Source organism: Rhinolophus ferrumequinum, chromosome 27 (genome assembly GCF_004115265.2).
Source record: "Rhinolophus ferrumequinum isolate MPI-CBG mRhiFer1 chromosome 27, mRhiFer1_v1.p, whole genome shotgun sequence".
Taxonomy (NCBI): Eukaryota; Metazoa; Chordata; class Mammalia; order Chiroptera; family Rhinolophidae; genus Rhinolophus; species Rhinolophus ferrumequinum.
In genome coordinates this window covers 1,133,447-1,151,735 of record NC_046310.1, presented here as the reverse complement: position 1 = coordinate 1,151,735, position 18,289 = coordinate 1,133,447, and the positions used below count along the sequence as shown (strand labels likewise).

General features: G+C 60.0%; 1 protein-coding gene across 2 annotated transcripts in view; it reads right to left on the bottom strand.

Annotated features, from left to right (window-relative positions):
* The window catches only part of CACNA1S (calcium voltage-gated channel subunit alpha1 S), a 48,012-nt gene that overhangs the window by 3,699 nt on the left and 26,024 nt on the right, over positions 1–18,289 (bottom strand). For both annotated transcript variants that reach the window (XM_033099661.1, XM_033099660.1), the window contains 20 exons: positions 17,194–17,300; positions 16,608–16,695; positions 16,013–16,120; positions 15,049–15,101; positions 14,663–14,809; positions 14,103–14,304; positions 13,553–13,711; positions 12,202–12,312; positions 11,467–11,550; positions 7,972–8,028; positions 7,076–7,204; positions 6,897–6,962; positions 6,360–6,451; positions 5,575–5,734; positions 4,526–4,653; positions 3,528–3,624; positions 3,129–3,231; positions 2,234–2,335; positions 1,842–1,966; positions 396–524 (listed from right to left, as the gene is read on the bottom strand). In XM_033099661.1, coding sequence (XP_032955552.1) covers positions 396–524; positions 1,842–1,966; positions 2,234–2,335; positions 3,129–3,231; positions 3,528–3,624; positions 4,526–4,653; positions 5,575–5,734; positions 6,360–6,451; positions 6,897–6,962; positions 7,076–7,204; positions 7,972–8,028; positions 11,467–11,550; positions 12,202–12,312; positions 13,553–13,711; positions 14,103–14,304; positions 14,663–14,809; positions 15,049–15,101; positions 16,013–16,120; positions 16,608–16,695; positions 17,194–17,300 — 2,247 coding nt within the window. The remainder of the gene's footprint in view (positions 1–395; positions 525–1,841; positions 1,967–2,233; positions 2,336–3,128; positions 3,232–3,527; positions 3,625–4,525; positions 4,654–5,574; positions 5,735–6,359; positions 6,452–6,896; positions 6,963–7,075; positions 7,205–7,971; positions 8,029–11,466; positions 11,551–12,201; positions 12,313–13,552; positions 13,712–14,102; positions 14,305–14,662; positions 14,810–15,048; positions 15,102–16,012; positions 16,121–16,607; positions 16,696–17,193; positions 17,301–18,289) is intronic.

Genomic DNA, 18,289 nt, shown 5'->3' with positions numbered 1-18,289 from the left:
TCTGGGCCATTATTTTCTCACGCATGACCCAAGAAGGTTTAACCAGGTGTTCATGAGAACTTTCCAGCTTTCCAGCGTCAGTAGACAGAGCTGAAGACTGAGAACTGGTGTAACTGGAAGCAGGTGGGGGCATCTGGCATCAGGGGGCGTGTGAGAGACGAGGGCTGACTAGGCGTTGTGGGCAGGGAGGAAAGGGTGAGGCTTGGCGGAGGAAGATGGAAGATGGGAAAGGATGTATATTTGACACCTCGAGGCGGTTGGGTCATTGATTCTGAGTCCCCGGGGGTGTGGGTGCTGGTGCTCCCTCCTGTGGCTTCCGTGCTCCCTCCTGGAGGGCGGGGTGCCTAGCCTGCCGTTCTGGGGGACGTTGCTGGCCCCTGTGCCAGAACACTTACCCGGAATATCCCTTCTTCCATCGCAGCCTCCACCATGGCTCTCTCCAGCTCCTCTTCAGCTGTCAGGTCTCCTGAGATGGTTCGGCGGATCTCAGGAGCGGCCTCCTCCTCAATGGCCCGCAGTCCAGCCTGGGGATAGAAGAGAGACTCAGGGACCCCTCCAGCTCCGGACGGGAGACCAGGCCGCTTCCCACGGCCTCGCTCATTTCTAATCCTTGCAGCTGGGGCTTCAGTCTCTCTCCTGCTCGTTCAATGTCCCAGGGCTCCATGAGGCCACCAGGTCCTGCTCTGGCCTCTGGAAGAGTCCAAATGCTCCTGGTCCCCGAGGAGTCTTCTCTCCACCTCAAGGATGATCTCCTACCCTCCCAGGCCTCCAGGTTGAAAAATCCTTTCAGTCAGCACAGTTTTCTAGACAAATGATCTCTTGATTGCACATGCCACTAATATAATTCTTTTGAGCTGGTCAAAGTTCACATTGCCAGCAATGGGACAAATCAAGATTGGTGTCACCTGATAGTTTGCAATGACAACACGGCATCACTTCTGTGACATTCCTGTCCAAGATGCGTATCCTAAATCTATCATGAGGAAACACCACACAAACCCAGACTGACGGATATCCCGGCCTGTAATCTTCCAAAGTGTCAAGGTCATGTCAAGGAAAGACCAAAGAACTTGTCCCAGGTGCAAGTGACGAAAGAGCTATGACAACTAAATGCAATGGATGATTCTGGGTTGGATCTTTTGGCTGTGAAGGACGTTACCGGGACAACAGGTGAAGATTTCACGGGCAGTAATGCATCAGTGTTAACATCCTGAATTTGGGGGTTGCATCGTGGCACGTTGGAGAGTGATGACGGAGAAAGCCCTTGTTTGCAGGAAATACACCTTAAGGAAACACACTGGGTTGATGGAACATCATGTTGGGAAATGCTCTCAGATGGTTCAGGAAAAAATGTTTTCATATTATACATGCAACTTTTACACTTGTGAGATTGTTTCAAAGTGAAAATCACTCACAATTGAAGTGAAATTTTGGGCACACAGCCCACGTGCATTTTTATGAATCGATAAATTATGTGCACGGTAATTAACACAAGAACTAGAAATACAAAGCAGATGAGATAAAACAAAGTCGTAAATTCCTTTGCAAACCCAGTGGCTTGTTTTAAGCGCCCCTGGGAGCTCTGCCGTCTTTGGAGAATATTGTTGTCGTCTAGTTCAAATCTCTCCTTTGAGCAAACCCCAGTTCCTACGGGCTCATCACCCCGAGATGCGAGAGCTCCTGGCTCTTCTGAGGCTGAAAGTGTCCCACCGTGGACCACCCAGAACCGTCACTTCCTTTCCTCCCTGGTCTCCGTCACCAGCGCTCAAGGACGCGACGAGGGAGCGGAGGGACGAGACCTGGCTCGGGAGCAGCTGCCTTGGGGCTCGGGCTGGGCTCACCTGGATCTGCACGGCGTCCTTCTTGGGCCTATACCCGTAATACTCCTCCTGCCGTTTCATGAACTTCCGGAAGTGCTCCTGGATGAGGAATGTGGCATAGAACTTGCCCACCGTCACCTCGTCATCTGCAGAGGGGCCAACAAGGCCGGTGGCAACGTGACACAGGGTTCAGCGTGGGAGCCGGGTGGAGCCAGGACCGGGCGCTTGAGACCCCCCTCCTCTTGCTGACCTAGCCAGTGGGCAGTTTCCACCCTGATGGCCGCCATGGGGCCTATCCGAGGTATTTACGGAGGGCCTGAGCCCTTCTCAGGCTCCCATGAGGCTTCCTGGAGAAGTCCCTGTCCCCTTTCCTCAGCTGCCTCTGGACTCCGGCCTCTCAAAGCAGCACCCACCTCCTATTGGAGGAATGACCTGGTCCAGGAGCTTCATGCTGGTTCTCTTCCAGATCTTCTTGATGATGGCCCTCAGCTCCTCGTTGGCCTGCTCAAAGTTACCTGGGGACGAGGGACAGGCAGGGGAAGCCCTAGGGCATCCAGGCCGAGCCAACTGCACTTGACAAAGCCATCTCTGAACTTCTCACTCGGAAACGTTGGCTGGGTTTCCTTTTGTGGCAGCTACTGTGCTGGTCACGGGCCATGGGGGGAGGGTGTCCCTGTCCCCCTGGGGCCTTGTGCTCACTCCCCATAGGCCTTGGCTCCCAGGGCCCTGGGTGGCTCACTTCCAAGGCTGTCAATCTCCTGTGCAAGGTCTGCCCCCAGGACCCAGGCCAGCTCCCTGTGCTCTGACGGGGCTGCTTCCTGACTGTTGGCCTTTCTCTCCTGTTCTGTGGCTCCCAGCCACCTGCAATGGTCCTGACCTCCCATGGGGATGGCTCTGACACAGCCCAGTCCCAAGCGAGGGCTCAAGGACAGTCCCGAGACCCCACCTGCTCTCACCACGTCTGTCTCCCCAGCAGATGGGGACCTGCAGGTTCAGGAGAGCTCAGCGAGGACTCCATCAGTCTACCTGTGGTCATGCCCAGGGCCGAACCTCAGGGCGCCCCCAGCCCCTCCCCCCACGGCCCCTTCTGGGCTACAGACACAGCTGTGTGGGGACAGATCCTCGCAACTGTGCCCAGTGGACAATGTCAGGCTCCCTCTGAGCCCCAAGGGGCATGATGGTTTCTGGTCATGGACTCGGGTCCTCCCTCTGCTTTTCCTCATGGCTCTTGGTTCCAACCTTTATCTCAGAGGATCAGGCAGAATCTGCACCAGAAAACTTGTCCTCCTGGGGGGCGGGGGGACTCACCTTCGGTCTTGATCTTGAGGGCCGTGCGGACCAGGGCGAAGAGAGTGGCGTTGAAGGTGACCGTGCCGTCACTGTTCAGGGGCATGTTCATGCCCACAAGTCGCTGTGGGGACAGGTGGGGACTCGCTGCTGAGCCGGCCAGGCCTGCAGGTCATCCTCACCCCGTCTGGGGGCTGGGAAATGAGACTGGGGGGGTGGGCAGGCTGAGCAGGATGCCCTTCACGACGGGAGGAAGGGATGAGCTGGGGACATTGGCGACTTCAGATCCTCAGGGAGGCCCTGGGGACCCAGGTGACGATCCTCTAAGGTGACTCAGCCAACCAGGCCCCCACCAGCTCCCCCCCCAGGCCCCTGTGCCTCCTGCTCTCCCAGGGGCACCCTCCTGGCAGCTCAGGTTACCTTACATGCCACCCGGTGCGGGCAGAACTTCCCGAAGCCCAGAGGGGGCTGGATCCTTCTGAGCAGGGTCACCACATCCAAATGTTTGATTCTGCCCCTGCAGGAGGACACACAGCTCGGGGACCTGGCTGCCCCGCCCAGAGCATGGGCCAAGGGGAAGAGAGCCAGGACACGGGGAACGAATGCATCCTTATTTCCCAACTGTGTTTAGGAGGTGGGAGCCTGCTCCTTTTAGAGAAGAAATGTTTGAACTCACGGGTGCCTGGCACCAGGCCTGGGCTACCTCTGGGCAGGCAGGGCCAGGGGTCCCTCAGATACAGGGCTCCCAGGGCTGGACCTAGGCCTCTTTTCCCCACAGTGGAGCGTTCCTTAGGTTTTGATCAAGCTGGCTATGGGCGCTCGGACTGTATCAATAGAAGAAGCAGGTGTGGTTCAAGGGAGGTGGAAGCCCACCTGGGACGTGTGTCACAGGTTGTCGTAAGGATTAAATGCCACAGTGCACCTGGGACAGTCATCAAGCATGGGCGCACGAGCGTTTTAGAAAGGCTGTAAGGCGGCAGTGTCTGCAGATGCCCTGAGGAGCAGGCTAAGAGCACAGAGTCTGACCCTGCTGGGGTGGGGCCGGGCGCTCTGCTTTTTCGTCAGGCTCCAAGCTGCTGGTCCGTGGACCACACTCTGAGTAGCCTGGGCCTGAGTGTCTGGTGAAGTGTTGAGCTCCCCACTCCTAGAAGTCTGCACGCAGAAGCTGGATGACCATTTCCCCATGAAATCAAGGCGGTTTCGGCCCTGCGGGGATGGGGGTGCAGGCAGTGGGACCCCTTCCAACCCTGAGAAGCTGCAATTCTCTGATCTGGGACCTTGGATACTGAAGGGATAGGAAGCCCATGGGTTCTTATTAAACTGGAGAGTGCCTGCCTTTCGGACACCAGGACGGGTCTAGGATGGAGAGGTAGACAGGTGAGGGAGTGCCTGGCACGGAGCCTGCAGCCTGGACTCACTTAGCCTCCGGGTCGTACTCTGCCCAAATGGCCTTGAACTCATCCAGGTGATGAGGACCCAGGATGGACCAGTCCCGCGTGAGGTAGTCAAAGTTGTCCATGATGACCGCCACGAAGAGGTTGATGATCTGTAAAAGGTGACCAAGGGCTCCCAACATGGCAGGCGGCACGGGGACAGGGTGGGGGCTGGGAGCGGCCTGCTGGGTACGGGGGCCTATAGCTTCCCATAACTGGGCCTTCTGACAAACCTGTCCTCCCCTGACAAGCAGCCTGTGTCCCAGCTGTGAGCTCTGGCACAGGCAGTGGCACTGCCAGGGAGCTTGGTGCCATCCTTTATCACCCTGCTCCAGCCCCTCCAATCCTAGCCTGTCGTCCTCTCCCTGGAAGACCATCTCCCCTGCATGGTGCCCTCATGGGACAGAGCCCCTGTCACTGCTCTTGCCTTTTCTGTATATACAGGTGTCCCCTGGAATTGCAGGGCTGCCGATACATAGACCCCCGCCTTGGTGCCCAGTGAGCGCCTGTGAGGCCAGGACTTTGTCCCCTTCCTGTTTCTGTCCCCTGCACTGAGCCCAGGGCCTGGCACACCTCAGATGCTCACACAACTGTTCTAAGTGAATACAGGAAAGAAAAAAGCGAGGGGACGAGAGCCGAGTGCACGCTGCTGGCTGTCTGTCTTCCAGGCCAATGAGCAGACAGCAGCCCTGTGTCCAAAACGATGGGGGCCTCGGGGACACCTGGTTTCCAGGCCTTACTGTCCTCCTCATGGGGAAGAATAGAGGGCAAACAGCTCTGTTGGAAGCCCTACCTACTTAGGACGGAGGCTCATCAATTCTTTAGGTTAGAAAAGAATTCTAACAACAACAACAAAAAACAACCCAAGGAAAACCTGAAGCCACCCCTCTGGAGCACGAAAAAGCACAGCGAGGATGCCCAGAACGGGGGGACCAGACCTCAGGGGCTCCCTGAGCAGAGCCTGAGGTCAAGCCCTGAAGAGCCAGCAGCTGACCAGGGAGGACCCGCGCCCAGCTCGGCCCGCGGTGTCTTACCAGGAAGGCACACAGCATGTAGAAGCTGATAAAATAGTAGTAGGCAAAGTTCGTGCCGCAGGAGTACTCCTCGCCAGGTGCGTAGTCCGACGCGGGGTCGCACAGCTTGCCAGGGCTGCAGGCCAGCAGGATCTCCTGCCACGCCTCCCCTGTCGCACACCTGGAAGGGAGGGGCTCCTGTTGGCCCATTGTGTGGCTGCAGGGGGTGCTGGCTGCAGGGTGGGGGCAGGAGGGCTGACTGGGCCACCCCTCCAAGTAGGGAGGCCAGACCCCAGGTTTGCCGCGCAGTTCAGGGCACGCCTGGCCTCAGTTTCCCCTGTGTGCTCTCCCTATTGGGACAGGAGCTAAAGGATAGCAAAGGGGTTTCTTGGCTGGAGAGGCAAAATCAATTCACAATTCGAGTCCCTGGTTGGGGGTGGGGTACAGCAAGAGAGCACCTGTGCTGACCAAGGTCGGCAGGGTCGGAGGTCACCGAGGGTTTTTGACCTCTGTCTCCTGCTCTGGGATGAGAGTGGGGGAACTGGACCGCCTATATCCTTTGCGGACTCAGTGCGAAATGAAGACATGGGGTTGATTGTTCAAAAATGCTCTGCAAAGTGGCGTTGGTTGTACGGTGGCGAGCCGAGCGGCCTTCCAGAAATGACAAGCACCATAGCCTGCTGTGCACAGGCCCGTGTGGCCGCACAGGCCACACCAGGCAGCCAGCCCTGCCTCCAGTGCAGGGAGCGCAGTGTAAGGGCCCAGGGGTGAGTGGGGGTAGGAAGGAGGACAGGGGGGCCTCCTGCCTGAAGAGCAGCAGCACAGCCTGTGGGAAGGTCTGGAAGTTGTTGTTCCGGTTTATTTGGGTCCCGTCCACCAAGGCGATCTTCCCAAACATCTGCAAATCACACAGGGCTGACAGCGAGGCCTCCACAGTGTCTGCCTGCGGCTGTCTCGCCCCTGAGCCCTGCCCAGCTCCTTCCACCTCCTCCGGCCCTTCCGCCCCAGACCTGAATACATCCGCCTGTTTGTACGGTGGGTCGTTGGGGTGAAATTCTTCCCATCAAGCCCAAGAAAAGAAGCAGCTGCACGAGCTTTCCTAAGGGGACTCTCGCTGACTTGGGGACACCAAGTAGGGAAGGGGGACAGGGCTGTCGGGGAGCCCGACTGAGCGGCCTGGGCCTGCCGGAGGTTGGTCCCTCCGGTGCTTCTACCTGACTGCCCTGCGGCTTTCTGGGAACCCCCTGGGCTGTGGGATGAGGGAGGCAGGAGGGGGCGGGCCCAGCCGCCCCAGGATTCACTGCGGCCCCTCCCACTGGGCCAGGACCCGGCCCGCCCCTTACCTGCATGCCGATGACCGCGTAGATGAAGAAAAGCATGACGATAAGCAGGGCCACGTAGGGCAGGGCCTGGGGGAGGGGCGGGTCAGTCCAGGGCCTGCTCCCTTTGCAGCCTCACCGCCCCCTCGGCTCGCCAGGTCCCCTCCTGGCGCGGCCCTGGAGCAGCGGCTGCACAAACACACCTGGAAGGACTTGATGAAGGTCCACAGCAGGGTCCGCACGCCCTCTGCCCGGTTCAGCAGCTTGATCAGCCTCATGACCCGGAACAGGCGGAAGAAGGCGCTGGAGATACGGGCGCTTTCGTCCGGGTCCTGCGGGGGGCACCTCCGAGGGGTCAGGGGCGGCAGGGGGGGGAGGGGGGAGGGCAGGAGGAGATCCATGGTGGGGCTCATGTCAGGGACGGGCGTGACAGTGCTGGGCTATCCTGGGCTCAGGGCGCCAAGCATGCAGTGAGCCCCTTGTCGGGAAGGGCCACCGGGACTGGCCCTGGGGTGACGCTGCGGCCAGGCCCCTGCTGCCCCTCTGGGCATCCCGCCTCATCGCACCTTGTCCTCAGGCTGCCACTGAGCCGAGGACCCTGGCAGCTCTCCTGGCCCCATCCCCTAGGGTTCCCCCAGTACAGAGGTTCCCTAAAGCCCAGTGCTCTGTCACCGTAATTTGGCTAGTTCCCACCACCCTACCCCACATATGCTGTCCTCTGACAAGGCCAGCCTCTGACCTTGTGCTCGCCTTAGACACCTGCTAACTTTGGAGGGGGGCCCCTCTGCCCAGCTTCCTGTGCCCCCAAAGCCTTGTGCCTGTGACCTGTCACTAAGGTCTTCTGCCAGCCAGCACCACTGTCCTCTCTGGATGTTCCCTTCTGCACAGAGGGTGCCAAAAAAACCCCTCGCCCCATTTCCCCGGGCTCTGAGAAAGCCACTACAACCATGCACGCTCTAGCACAGAGCCCCTGCCCCAACCTTAAGCTGGCCCTGGGGGGCCTGCTCTGGGGGAGGGAGCCCTGAGTGCCGGGTCCACCCCATGCAACCCATGGCCAGGCCTGAGCATGCGAGCTGCAGGGCATGCAGCCTGGAATTACAACGGTCCCGCAGCCTCCACCCAGGCAATAGAGTCCCCCGCTGGAGGCCAGGAAAGTCTGTGGAGAGAAGAGATGGGGGGGAGGGGGGAGAGGAGAGGGACACGGTGGGAGGGGGTGTCAGAAAGGACACTGAGAAAAGTTAAGAGAGAGAAAGAGAGGCAGGGTTGGAGACCTCAACTGGCTGCCCCTCAGGGTGGGGTAGGTGGGTGTAAGGACGAAGCTGTGGGGACGGGGCAACAGGCTGGGGGCAAGGGAGCAGGAAGAGGGGGAAGGCCGCACACGGAAAGGTCCCTTCTTGTGTTCGGGCAGCATCTACAGCTGACAAGGGGCTCAGGCTCTTCCTGTGTGTCTGGGTTATGCGACACTGGGACATCCCAGAGGGGTCACTTTGGAAACCACGTGCACACCATTGTGAAGGGGTTACCTCCCTATCTCTCTGAGTCAGGGGTGCTGGGCAGTGCCCTCGTGCCACTGAGGCCCTTATAGATGTGCCATCCTCTGGGCTGAGACCGTCCACCAGGTGCTTCTCCACCCTGGCCTGGGAGCAGGACCACGGCTTCCAGCTCATGGCCGGGCTCGCAAAGGGCAGGCTCGGGGTGGGAGCACGTTTTCCTCCCACGCTCAGCATCTCCCTCGGCCACGTGTCAGGGGCAGCCCCGTTCTGCCGTTCTGGACAGGGGACGTACTCGCTTCATATTCCAGTTATTTTTGGGTGGGCTGGTTCCCAGCACACGGGTGGTTTTCCCACCAAGGCATTCTCTCGGGCAGCTTCTCCCTGGACCACCGGCTGTCAACCAACCCTGGCCGCATATCAGAATCAGGTGGAGAACTTAAAAATATATGGGTTCCTTCTCTGGGTCCCCACCCAGGCCAGTGACGTCAGCCTTCAGGGGATGGACCTGATTTCGGGGTAACTGTGCCCCGGGTGCCTCATATGCAGCCAGGGTGACAGTGGCATTCTAGACCTGTGCTGTCCACACTGTGGCCACCAGGCTTGTGTGGCTATTTGAATTACAGTGGAAAAGAAATACAAGCAGAACTTCATTTCCTCAGTTGCAGTAGCCCCAATCCGAGTGACCCACAGCCACGTGAGGCAGAACTTCCGTCACTGCACTGCAGGAAGTTCAGACAGACAGCGCTGGCCTAGTCTGCTCCCTGGTTTGTGCTTCAGGAATATAAACCAGCATCTGAATTTCAAGTCTTAACGTGGCTGCAAACAAACATTACTGGTAAGGGACATCTGCTGCTCCTAAATATCGAATGATGACCCAGTGACACCCGCCGGTCCTCCAGCACCACAGAAACTTTAGGTTTCTCCAGGCCTCCCCTGCGCAGCCCTCAGCTGTGCAGAAGTAGCTCTCTTTAACCTGGGCTGTTACCTAGACTTCTCTCTTCTGACTGTGCTGGTGCTCAAACCAGGGGGCCTCTGGAAAGCTGTTTCCAGCGAAAACGGAGGCAGGGCGGGATGTGCTGCACAGGCGCACACACACTGGCTTTTCCCGAACCCTCCTCCCCCTCGGGATCTGAGCAGACAGAGGTCGGCCTGTTACCATCTGCCCTGGGCATGGGGGCGAGCAGGACTCTCAGGCCAGGCTCCCCCCAAGACCACCAGCATGGCCTCGGTGACCAGAAGGCGATGCCCTGCCAGGGCTTAGCCTTTAGGTGGCTCAGCCCGAGGGCACCTTCCTCACAGACTCCAGACCTTCCTCAGTGGCTCTCTCACCCTGCCCCTCCCAGGGGTTTCTGTGCCATCTGCCCTCCCCTCTCTACCCGCCGTCAGGTTCACCACGTCAGGTTCACCCCTGGGGTGGCAGGGGCCGTGGGAAGTTCAGAGGGCAGCCTTGGTGTGAATGAGCCCCTGGCTTTGGGGCTAGTTTTCTGCTGGACCCCCTAAGCCAAAACAGCCCCCCGCCACAGTAGAACCCCACCATGGCCATTTCAGGGTGACTCAGAAGGAGGGATGCTGGTCTCCAGAGCCCCTCCCACCCAGGAGGCAGCTCGCAGGACTCGCCCACAAGGAAGCTGTCTTTATATTCCAGCCTCTGAATCTCCTCCTCGTGTCCCCTGCCACCTCCTCAACACTGCAGGGACCTTGACCTTCAGACCCTCAGCGAGGCCACCTCTGGAGGGCTGAGCTTCTAAGGTCTTGAACGTGGACCTCTCTGGCAGAAACCTGGACCCCATTGCTTTTTCTCCGTTTTCATTCCACACCCAGGGCCTCGTCCCCTGCATCCCTCTCTCGGTCCAGCTCCTGGGGCCATTTGCCTCCCTGCTTAGTGTGGGCCCCCGGACCTGCCAGGTTCCAATGCCCTTGCCTGCACTGAGACTCCACCCAACCTGTTGGCCCTCAAGACCTGCTGTCTGATCCCTTCCCCAGGCTCCAGGGCTGCAGGCATGACTCCAGGGGACACTGAGCTGATGGGCCCACCCAGACTCAGACCCCTGCCCCACGACTGTAGGGCACCCCTGTCACTTTCCTGTGATGCATTCATCACAACAGCTGTGTCTCAGGGAGCAAGGAGCACCCACCCTCACGCCCACCATCCTCCCTGGCCACGGTACTCAGACTCAGGGCCTTTGCACGAACTCGCTCCACCCCCTGCAGCATGCTGTCCTGATTCCTGCCTGGCTCACTCCCTTGCTTCATTCAGGTCTCTGCTCAGATACCATCTTGACCCCCACCTCTCCTCTCATCCCTCCCGCCCCCCCTGCCTTTGACCTGCTTTGTCTTTATATAGCTCGGCACACCTGCCGTGTTATAGATTGGTTTTTGTTGCCTATTCTACCCAATGCCCTGTTCATGCTGTGCCTGCAGCCGGCTGGAGGCACCAGATACTGTTTGGGGAGGAAATGACGACCGACTCCCTAACTGGCCCCTATTTCCAGCTGTTCTGACGTCCTGCCCCTCGCCTCCAGGTGAACTGTGAAAAGAATCCTTCACTCCTCGCACTGCCCTGCTAGAGCTTCAGGGGGCTTGCACTGGCCCCCTCACTCCCCAGCCGTACCTCCCCTTCCCTCCTCTGCGTGTTCAGACTTCTGCTGAACCAGACCATACAGCGTGCCTGGAACCTTCTTTGCTGTGTTTCCTACTCTCTGCTGCTCCTCGTACATCCTGCCTGTGGTGCTTGTTCTCTTCCCCAACTCCAGTCACCATGTGCGTTTCCCTCGGGCCCCACTTCAGGCTGCACCACCACCATGAAGCCTTCCCTGGCCACGGCACCCGGAGGTGACCACTGCCTTCCACTACAGCTCTTTCCTCGGACAGGCACACCCGTTATGTCCGCCTGGCATCTGAGCTGTCTGTCTGCTCTGCAGGACTGTCACTCCTATCATTTCTGTCTTTGTCACCCCTGGGATGCCAGGCTGGACATGCACTGGGTCCCCCACAAACATCTGTGGACCAGACACGTGTTTCCACCTGCCACAGGGACGGCTCTGCCCACCCCTCCGACGGCCCCGCCCACCCAGGGATAGCTCCGCCCTCCTGATACTCACGTCAATCTCACTGAGGATGACGTCAATGATGCTGCCGATGACAATCAGGAAGTCGAACACATTCCAGGGGTCCCCAAAATAGCCCTGGGGGGACAGGGGCGGAGCCGGGTGAGCTCTGAGGGGAAGCGCTCTGGCAGCGCGCAGGGTGTGCTGGTCCTGACATGGGAACCAGGGTGCCGGCCAGGTCAGCGGCCCCGTGCACTGGAGCTGTCCTGTGCCCCCACTCGTCTACCAACCGGCGGTTCCTCCAGACCGTAGAGCAGTGGGGAGGGGCGGGTGGGTGGGGTGAGGACGGGGTGGCCTGGAACTCAGGCTTTGGGGGCCTGCTCTGCGCGGGGGAGGGGGGGCTCTTCATCCTGCCCCCTGGAAACCCTGCTTGGGGCTGGACAGGGTGTGGCCGGGCCGGGCACACGGGAGTGGACTTGGGACCCAAAGACACCGCGAGGTCCTCCCGCGCACGCCCAGCCCTGGGCTGAGCCATCAGAAGCTCCACAGACGGACGGCAGGGGCGCCCGCATCCATCCTGTCCTCTGCCAGGTCTGGCAGCCCGACTGTCTTGCCCACCCTGTGTCTGAAGGTACATGTGGCCAAAGGGGTGAGCAGGTGGGGAGCAGACTTGCGGGACGAAGGAGGAAGAGCCTTTGGGAGACCGCGGCTGGGGTGGGGGTGCTCGGTGAGAAGGTGCCCTCCCGGTCGGGCCCCACCAGCTCAGTGGCCCCACGGCCCCAGACTCACCCTGGCTTTGAACGCCATGAGCTTGAGCACCATCTCCAGGGTGAAGATGATGGTGAAAGCCACGTTGAGAATGTCCGAGATGTGGTTCATCTGCTCGGACTGGTTGTAGTGCTGCGGGAGGGCCCAGGAAAGGGGCTAGGAGGGCCGGGCTTCCCCATCCTGCACTAGCGTGCCCAGAGCCCCACCCTTTTCCTGGGGGCCCCATCCCCTGCCTTGGGTCCCCGCTATTTTAAATCTCAAAACACTAAGAGCCTGGTTAGCAATCCCCCGAGGTCTACACAGTCTAATGAGAATCCCCTCCCCCAATAGATGATGGAGGACGAGAGGTGGCCCCATCCACGTCCTGCTGAGTGGGTTCATCTATACATGGCTGCAACGCCAGACTTGTTCACGTTTGTTCTGCGATGACCAGACGAGGTCCCCCAGCAGGGCTCTGTGACATGCTCCTTCTGGTCATTTGGACACAGGACTAGGGAGAGAGGAGCCCTGGGTTCCAGAGCTGGTGGGATGCTGAGGTCACCAAGTCCACTGCATGTGCACGTGGCCCCGTGATGGGAGGTAGCTCAAAGCCAGAACCTTAGCCCACTGCACCCACCACTATGACCTTTCTTCTCAAACTTCCCAGGAATCCCTTACCCTCTTTCTTCCCTGGAAAGTGGATGACTTCCCACTTCTTCCACAAAACCTCCCAAGCTAGTTCAGGAGAGTCTGGTGGTTGCCCCCATCCCACAATCCTGGCAGGACGACCCTAGTCTACTGCCTGCCTCGGGCCCAAACTCGAGTCCTTGGTCCTGATGCTCTGTACAACCAGGGCCTGCTGGCACAGGGATTCCCTCCCACGTCCTCACCGCCTGGCAGTGGGCGCTCACAGCTGCGTGTGTGTTGGCCTCCGAGGACCAGGAAGCCTCACTGTGAGGTTCTGTGTACACAGGCCTTAAGGGATCAGATGCTTAATTACGGCTTGCTGACGTTGCTGTCTAGGATATTGTCTGTAATGTGTGCTCGACTCCTAAGGGACTCCAGTTCTGTGAATCCATTCTCCTCGGGACTGGAGCCAACATTCCAACCACCTCCACCATCCAGATTTGCAGCAGCAGAGAGACAGAGTGTGAGAGCACTTTGAGCATCTGACACTCCTTCATCCTTCCGCATGGCCCTCTCCTATTTACACAACCGCACAGCTGCTGGAATGCTTGAATTACCCCCTTAACAAACTGCTAGGTGCTTGGCAACAAGGTGTGGGGCAGTTGCCTTGTTTGTCCCGCGTAGCACCTGCGCACACCGTGCCTGGTGCGCAGCAGGTGGCAGCCTGGAGCCCGGCCCGTCGGGGCTGTGTGTCCGTGGTCCTCACCTGCATGCCCAGGCAGATGGTGTTGAGCATGATGAGGGCAAACATCAGGTACTCAAAGTAGGACGAGGTGACCAAGTACCACACCTGGTACTGGTACGGGTTCTTGGGGATGTAGCACCTCAGGGGGCGGGCCTTCAGGGCGTACTGCACACACTGGCGCTGAGATGGAACACAATGGCCGGCCGTCAGCTCCGAGGGCCCCATTCCTCCATGCCCTCATCCATGGGCTGGAGGGAGCCCGAGCCTGGGGCTCAGGGACCCTGCTGGACCGCTGAGGAGAAGCGTCCCATTGGCTGGTGGGGCCCTCGGGGTCCTCACGGGCTTTTCCTGACATGGCCGGAGCCCAGCCCAGGGCTTTGAAGGGCTCCCTTCCTCTGGGCATCATGAGGGTCCCACAAGGAGCCCCGACCCTACCAGCTGGTGTTGCTTCAGATTGGCGATGGGGTGAGGTGCGTGGGGGCTGGGGCTGGGCTTTATTACAGGACCTGGGGTCACCGCAGCCCCAGGACTCTTCACGGTCAGGAGGCCTGTGCCCCACTTCCCCAGTCACCTGGTTTTTGTCCAGCTCACAGTTCTTGTACTCCGTCTCCCCCTGCTCCTGGAAGGTGACAATGACAAAGCCCACGAAGATATTCATCATGAAGAAAGCGATGAGGATGATGTAGACGATGAAGAAGATGGCCATCTCCACGCGGTTGTTGTACACGGGGCCCGTGTCGTCCTTGTTTGAGTCGATGGCCTTGAACAGTAGCCTGGGCGGGCACAGGGGACAGGGCGCTGGGCTGGGCTGGCGGGGGCCAGGCCGCGGGAGCTTTGGGAACGGCTGAGCCACCGGAGAGGAGTCAGGGCCGGGCCAGGGACAGGTCCCGGAATGGGCCTGCCTCTCCCGGGTGCCCCTCTCCTGCCTCGGCTGCAGGGCGCCCCCTGCGGGGGGGACAGCATCTTTGCTGAGAGCTCCCCTGTCAGACTCTCTTTGGGGTGACCACTGCACACACCAGTCCTGCAGACCCACGGAGCCGGCGGGCTTGGCTGAGCGCCTGCCCGGACCTGGCCCTGCCCCGACCTGCCTGGGCCCCAGACCCCAGGCCCCAGGCCCCAGCCGTCACTCACTGCGGCCACCCCTCGAAGGTGGACACTGTGAACAGGGACATCATGGCCGACAGCACGTTGTCAAAGTGGAATTCGTTGTGTATCCACTCGCGGGGGTGCAGCTCTATCTGCGTGGGGTCCCCATCCTTGTACACGTAGTAATAGCCCCTGACGTGTGTGGGGAGACCTGGTCACCACTGCACGCGGCCATGCTGCCCCCCCATGTCCTTTGGGTCCCGGGCAGTGAGTGTGCAGGAGAAATGAAGGTGCAGAAGGGACACCACTGGGCACTCCCTTCCCACTGGGGGGAGCACCCCTCCTGTACCAAGGGGCTCGGCCCCCAGCTCCCCCAGGTCCCCTCACACGTCCCCCGTCTGGTCACCCTTGGCCAGCAGAGCACAGCGCACCTGCACTCCTCCTCTGTCATCTTGGACAAGTCATTGCAGCTGAAGAACTTCCCCTGCATCCAGGAGGAGGGAGGGAGGGAGACACGTTGTCATGGAAACAAGATGGAAAATGGGTGTCAACAGAGTAGGAAGGCAAGGCCTCTGGAAGGAGGAGCCTGTGTCTTCCTCTCAGAGTGGGTGGGGGCCTCCTTCCCCATTACCCTCAGCCTGTTCCTGGCCCACAGGAGGGCAGTAAGGCTTTGCTTCGTGAGGCCCTCGGCCCTAGCAGAGGCCCTGACCCAGAGAACAAGCGCCATAAGTGTTTGCTGAATGAATGCATGATAGTCCACGGTGGCAGTGCAGATCTGACTGGGCTACAGCTCGTGCTTTTAACAGATCACACTTGGGGGTGGGAACAGATTGGGTCACAAAAGGAGCATACAGGGTGTCGATGGTGTGCCCAGGTATCAATTTCTGTGTCCTGCAGAGGCTTCTGGAAACCAGCTCTGTGGTAGGGACACCCAGGTAGGGCTGGTTCCTGGAAAGGAGCTGAGCAGCCCTGTCCTTCCGGAAACTGAGAACAGAGTGGGGTTGGCTCCCAGACCAGCAAAGATGGACTGCCACCCTCAGAAGCTCCTGGAAGACCAGTGACAGCAGGAGTCCCAGCCAGCACATGGGGTGCAGAAGCCCAGCTGACTGACAGTCCTGGGATGGGGACCGAGTGTTAGACAGGCCTGGTGGGGCAGATGGGGTGGGAGAGGGTGAGGACAGGGAGGGCTGACTGCAGGGCCGGCGGAGGTGGGGGCATGGTCGGTGGGGGGGAGGTCCCTTCATCGGCCAGAAGCCAGGAAGATGGCAGATACCCTGGGGGTGGCTGCCGGCAGGGCCTTGGAGGACCCCTGGGGCTCCTTCCGCTTAGAGGGGAAATGGGCAGGCTCCGGCCTCAGCCTGAGGGCCGGGCCGGCACCAGGGCCTGCGGGCTCACCTTGAACAGTTGGACCCCGATGCAGGCAAACATGAACTGCAGGAGGGTGGTGACCAGTACAATGTTCCCGATGGTGCGGATGGCCACGAACACGCACTGCACCACGTGCTGCGGGGAGACGGGTTGGTGGGGGGCGTGGTGGGAGCCCCCACCCTCCACATCCCAGCCGAGGGGACCCCAGCAGCGCCAGCTGGCTGGGGGACACGGCTGCCCACCTGCACCCTCACCCTCACCCACGACCGGCAAGGGGAGGGGCTGAGGATTGTGGAGTCAGGCCCCCTGAAGGTGCCACCCGGTCCCCTCACTAGGCGCCACCCGGTCCCCTCACTAGGCGCCACCCGGTCCCCTCACTGGTCCCCTCACGAGGTGCCACCCGGTCCCCTCACTAGGCGCCACCCGGTCCCCTCACTGGTCCCCTCACGAGGTGCCACCCGGTCCCCTCACTAGGCGCCACCCGGTCCCCTCACTGGTCCCCTCACGAGGTGCCACCCGGTCCCCTCACTAGGCGCCACCCGGTCCCCTCACTGGTCCCCTCACGAAGTGCCACCCGGTCCCCTCACTGGTCCCCTCACGAGGTGCCACCCGGTCCCCTCACCTTCAGCCCTTTAGCTCTGTTAATAGCTCGCAGGGGTCGCAGCACCCTCAGGACCCTCAGAATCTTCACCACCGATATGGAGCTGGACCTGGGCAGGCGGCCGGGGGCAGGGCTGAGGGCAGCGCCCCGCTTCCCGCCTCCTGCTCTACACAGGCCTCTTTCTGCCTGAAAACTCTCCCGTCTTCCCCTCCGCTGCCCTTGGCTGGGTGTGCCTCCAGGATACAGTGCCTCCTGCTAAGGGGCCTGCCCCCCTCTGCTGCCAGCTGCTCAGCAAGGGCTCCCTCTGCAGGGGCTACAGGCTGTGTCCCACGTCTGGCTGGAGGCACCAAGGGCAGGGGCTGTGCTCCCCATGGGCAGCTGGGCGACAGCCCTCTCCTCTCTGCATTCCCTCCTAGTCTCCAGCATGTCACTCTGCTTACTTAGCACTGTCACTTAGGTCCAGTGGATGACGCCCCAAGGGACCAGACCCCTGTGAATGTTGCTGAGACACCCTCCCCTTGCGGCTCAGTTTGAGCATCGAGCAGCACTCCCGCTCTGAGGCCCTGGCATGGAGCAGAGGGGGCCCCCCACCCCTGCCGCTGCTCACGGAAGTCCCATGGAGATGAGGGACACGGCCACCACCAGCAGGTCCAGGATGTTGAAGTAGTTGCGGCAGAAGGAGCCTTTGTGCAGGAAGGCACCGTAGGTAGTCATCTGGGGACAGAGAGGCAGTACCCTGGGTGGGGCCGGGCTGGGGACAGGCGTGTCCCCAAAGGAAGGGCTTCTGGTGGGAAGATTTGCCTCAGTCTGCTTCGCAAGAGGCAAGGGTCTGCCAGCAGGTCTCTATTTTTCTCCCCACTGCTCGCTGTGTCCTAAGCATGTTCCCCCATTTTCTGCTCCCTGTTCAGGAAGCATAGGGCCCTCTCAAAGCCCATCTCTTTCGTCAGATGCCATAGTCTCCGTCCCTGTGGGGTCACAGAGTGGGGATGCCCTGGCCTCCTCCCTCCTACAGGACATGATACCATTCCTCCTTTCAAGAAGCTTCTTCAGAAGTCACCTCTGCCCTAAGGATGCCTGAGTTGGCTGAACAACCCCAGCAGGACTTGAAGACCTTCACCAAGCCCCTGGTCCCTCTCTTTCTTTCCCTGCACCCCTGGCTGCACCTCTCAGCTTCTTTCCCGCATTCTCTGACAATCTCCCAGGCCCTTTGCACAAACACATTCACCCCTAACGTCTGGCAGGGTTGAGGACTTTCATGGCATTCAGGGCCCTGTGTGATTTCCTCTCAAGCTGCCTTCTCAGCCTCTGAAGCCAGGCCTCCCTGTATGTGTGTCATACCCCTGCTCAAAGGGGCCACTCTCTGAGCATGTCCCAAACATCTTACAATGCATTTGCCACCATTCTGTCCCCCCGGACTGCTCCTGTTCTCTCTCCCTAATGAAGTTCTTCAAGGTCTAACTCTAATGCCACCACCTTCAGGAAGTCCTCCTGGATCTCAGGGAAGCCACCATCTCCCTTTGCTCAACTCCTTTAATAGTAAGGACCCTGAAATAAGGAACCATCCTCATTTCATACTGTAGCGTGTTCAGCAGGGCTTTTCTCCTGCATGGCTTTCCTCTCCCCTCCTTGCTTGTGAAGGCAAAGGCTGGGGCTCCTGGGGCTCAGTCACACAGATAGCCCCACCTCTGCCTCCCAGATCCTCC